Source organism: Galeopterus variegatus, unplaced genomic scaffold, assembly GCF_000696425.1.
Source record: "Galeopterus variegatus unplaced genomic scaffold, G_variegatus-3.0.2 Scaffold3678, whole genome shotgun sequence".
Classification (NCBI taxonomy): domain Eukaryota; kingdom Metazoa; phylum Chordata; class Mammalia; order Dermoptera; family Cynocephalidae; genus Galeopterus; species Galeopterus variegatus.
The window spans coordinates 164242-166351 of record NW_007729789.1 but is presented as its reverse complement, the minus strand read 5'-3'; the positions used below and the strand labels follow the sequence as shown (position 1 = coordinate 166351).

General features: G+C 38.5%; 1 protein-coding gene across 1 annotated transcript in view; it reads left to right on the top strand.

Annotated features, from left to right (window-relative positions):
• The first annotated feature begins 1378 nt into the window (after positions 1–1378).
• Positions 1379–2110, top strand: part of FAM19A1 (family with sequence similarity 19 (chemokine (C-C motif)-like), member A1) — a 160976-nt gene continuing 160244 nt past the window's right edge. The window contains exon 1 of the mRNA XM_008585705.1: positions 1379–1403. Within this exon, the coding sequence (XP_008583927.1) occupies positions 1379–1403 (25 nt within the window). The remainder of the gene's footprint in view (positions 1404–2110) is intronic.

The window sequence follows — 2110 nt, the reverse complement described above, 5'->3', positions numbered from 1 at the left end:
GGGGGGGGATTAATGAGTGAGTTCTCGCTCTATTAGTTCTTGAGAGAGCTGATTGTTTAAAAAGTCCCTGGCACCTCCTCTCTCTCTCTCTTTTGCTTCTCTCTCTCTGGCTTCTTCTCGCCATGTGATCTGCTTGTACCTGCCGGCTGCCTGCCACTTTCTGCCATGAGTAGAAGCAACCTGAGGCCAGTGCCAGATGCAGCTGTCCCAGAATTGTAGGCCAAATAAACCTCTCTAATTTATAAATTACCCAGTTTCAGGTATTTCTATTATAGCAACACAAAACAGACTGAAACAACAACCCTATAAAGTTGATGCTATCATCCACGTTTTATAGATGAGAAATTGAAGTATAGAATGGAAAATAATAGGAAGCAGCAAATCCAGGACTTAAATCTCAGCAGTGCAGCTGTTGAATCTGTGATCTTACCCATTTTGCAGTACTGCCTCAAACATGGTTCTCCTGCCCAGGATTTGTTCCTTTGTTCTACATTTGTCTGTCTGCTACATACCCCAGAGCCCTGGGAGAGAGAGGATGGCAATTTGTTTAATCTCAAGCATAAACAAATCAAGGAGCCATTTTGCACTCCTTGACCAAAACATGCTTAAAGATCCATTAGTGTCTCTCTTGTCAATGATTTACAAAGAGACTTGGAGCTTCCTTCCAGTCTACTGGGTCAATAAAGCATTTTTAATACAGTCTTAAATATGCATTTCTGCCATCCATTACAATAGATTCCAAGAGAGCTATTTATAAAGCCTTGATCAAAAAGTCCTATAAAAGTGAATCTCAAAAATCTATGCTTTTTCTTATATGTTATAGCTTTTAAAGAAAGGAACTATTGGCAATAAAGTAAAAAATGCAAGGATCCAGGTAATTGCATCAGTCTTAACATTCCTTAATCACATCTTATTCATTTTCTCCAAAAGTTGTCCTTGACTATAAGCATACATCCTGGCCTGACTATTAATGAGGACTGAAGTTTCCTTATAGTTACTCTTAATTGCTATTTCATTTTTAAGTTATTTCATTTAGAATAATAAGGTTTTTCTTTGTTCCTTCTGACTCTATCCCAAGCCCAGGTGCCAAGCTGATTTTTCTAGGAGTATTAGAAGGTCCCTTCCTTGCAAAAGCTACATTTATCATTCATGTTCATCCTTGGAAAAGACCACATAGTGAATATTCAGGAAAAGTTCCCCAAAGAGGATTTTTTATATTCAGTATTTCTTCTCTTCTACTTTCTCTTCTCTTCTCTTTCCTTTCTTTTTTCTCCCGTCACACTGCATCTCTTCCTTCTTCCCTCCTCTGCTTCTTCCCTTCTCTGCTTCAGTCATTTAATCACTCAATCGTTTACCAAATGTGTGAGTACCTACGATCATGCCAGGCATGAGGGATGAAGAAGGTAACAGAATGTGGTCCCTGCCATCGTGGAGTGTCCACCCAAACAGGATAGACAGGAAATCAACCAACAATTCTAATTGGAAGTCCTGCTGCAAATGAGAAGTTTGGCTTGCTAAGAGAGCGCACAATAAGTATCAAAAGTTAGTCTTAGAGGAAGAGTTCGTTCAACACATATTTACAAACCAAACATGTCAGCTTCCAAGATTAGTACTGGGAATAGAGTGGGGATGGTGTCACAGAAAAATTGCTGTCCTTACCTTTTTGTAAAAAAAGGTAAACATTATAAAAAAACATCAAAATCATGCATTATGATTATTATGGTGGGAGAGGTATGTGAGGTGTAGAATCCTATAGCAGGAGAATATAACTTGCACTGTCGTTCAGAAAGACCAGCTAAACCAAACCTGAATGGTGAGCACGGGGACACGCACACATACAGGATTTAGATTTATGATCCCTTGCTTTTTTATTATTAAGGCAATTCTCTCTATTCCAACTTACAGTCTCCTTTAGCATTTTTTCTTCTTTCCCTGAAAACCTGCTGTTGTGATCATTTTTAATTGCTTGGCTCTGCTTAGTCTTGGATATAAAGCCATCAACATCAAAATATAGTAATGAATGTCCAATTCCCTGAAAAGGATTAAACATTAGCAGTTTCCCAAATGTGGCTATTCTAAATAGTTGACCCAGTTTGTAGCCCAGAGTGAT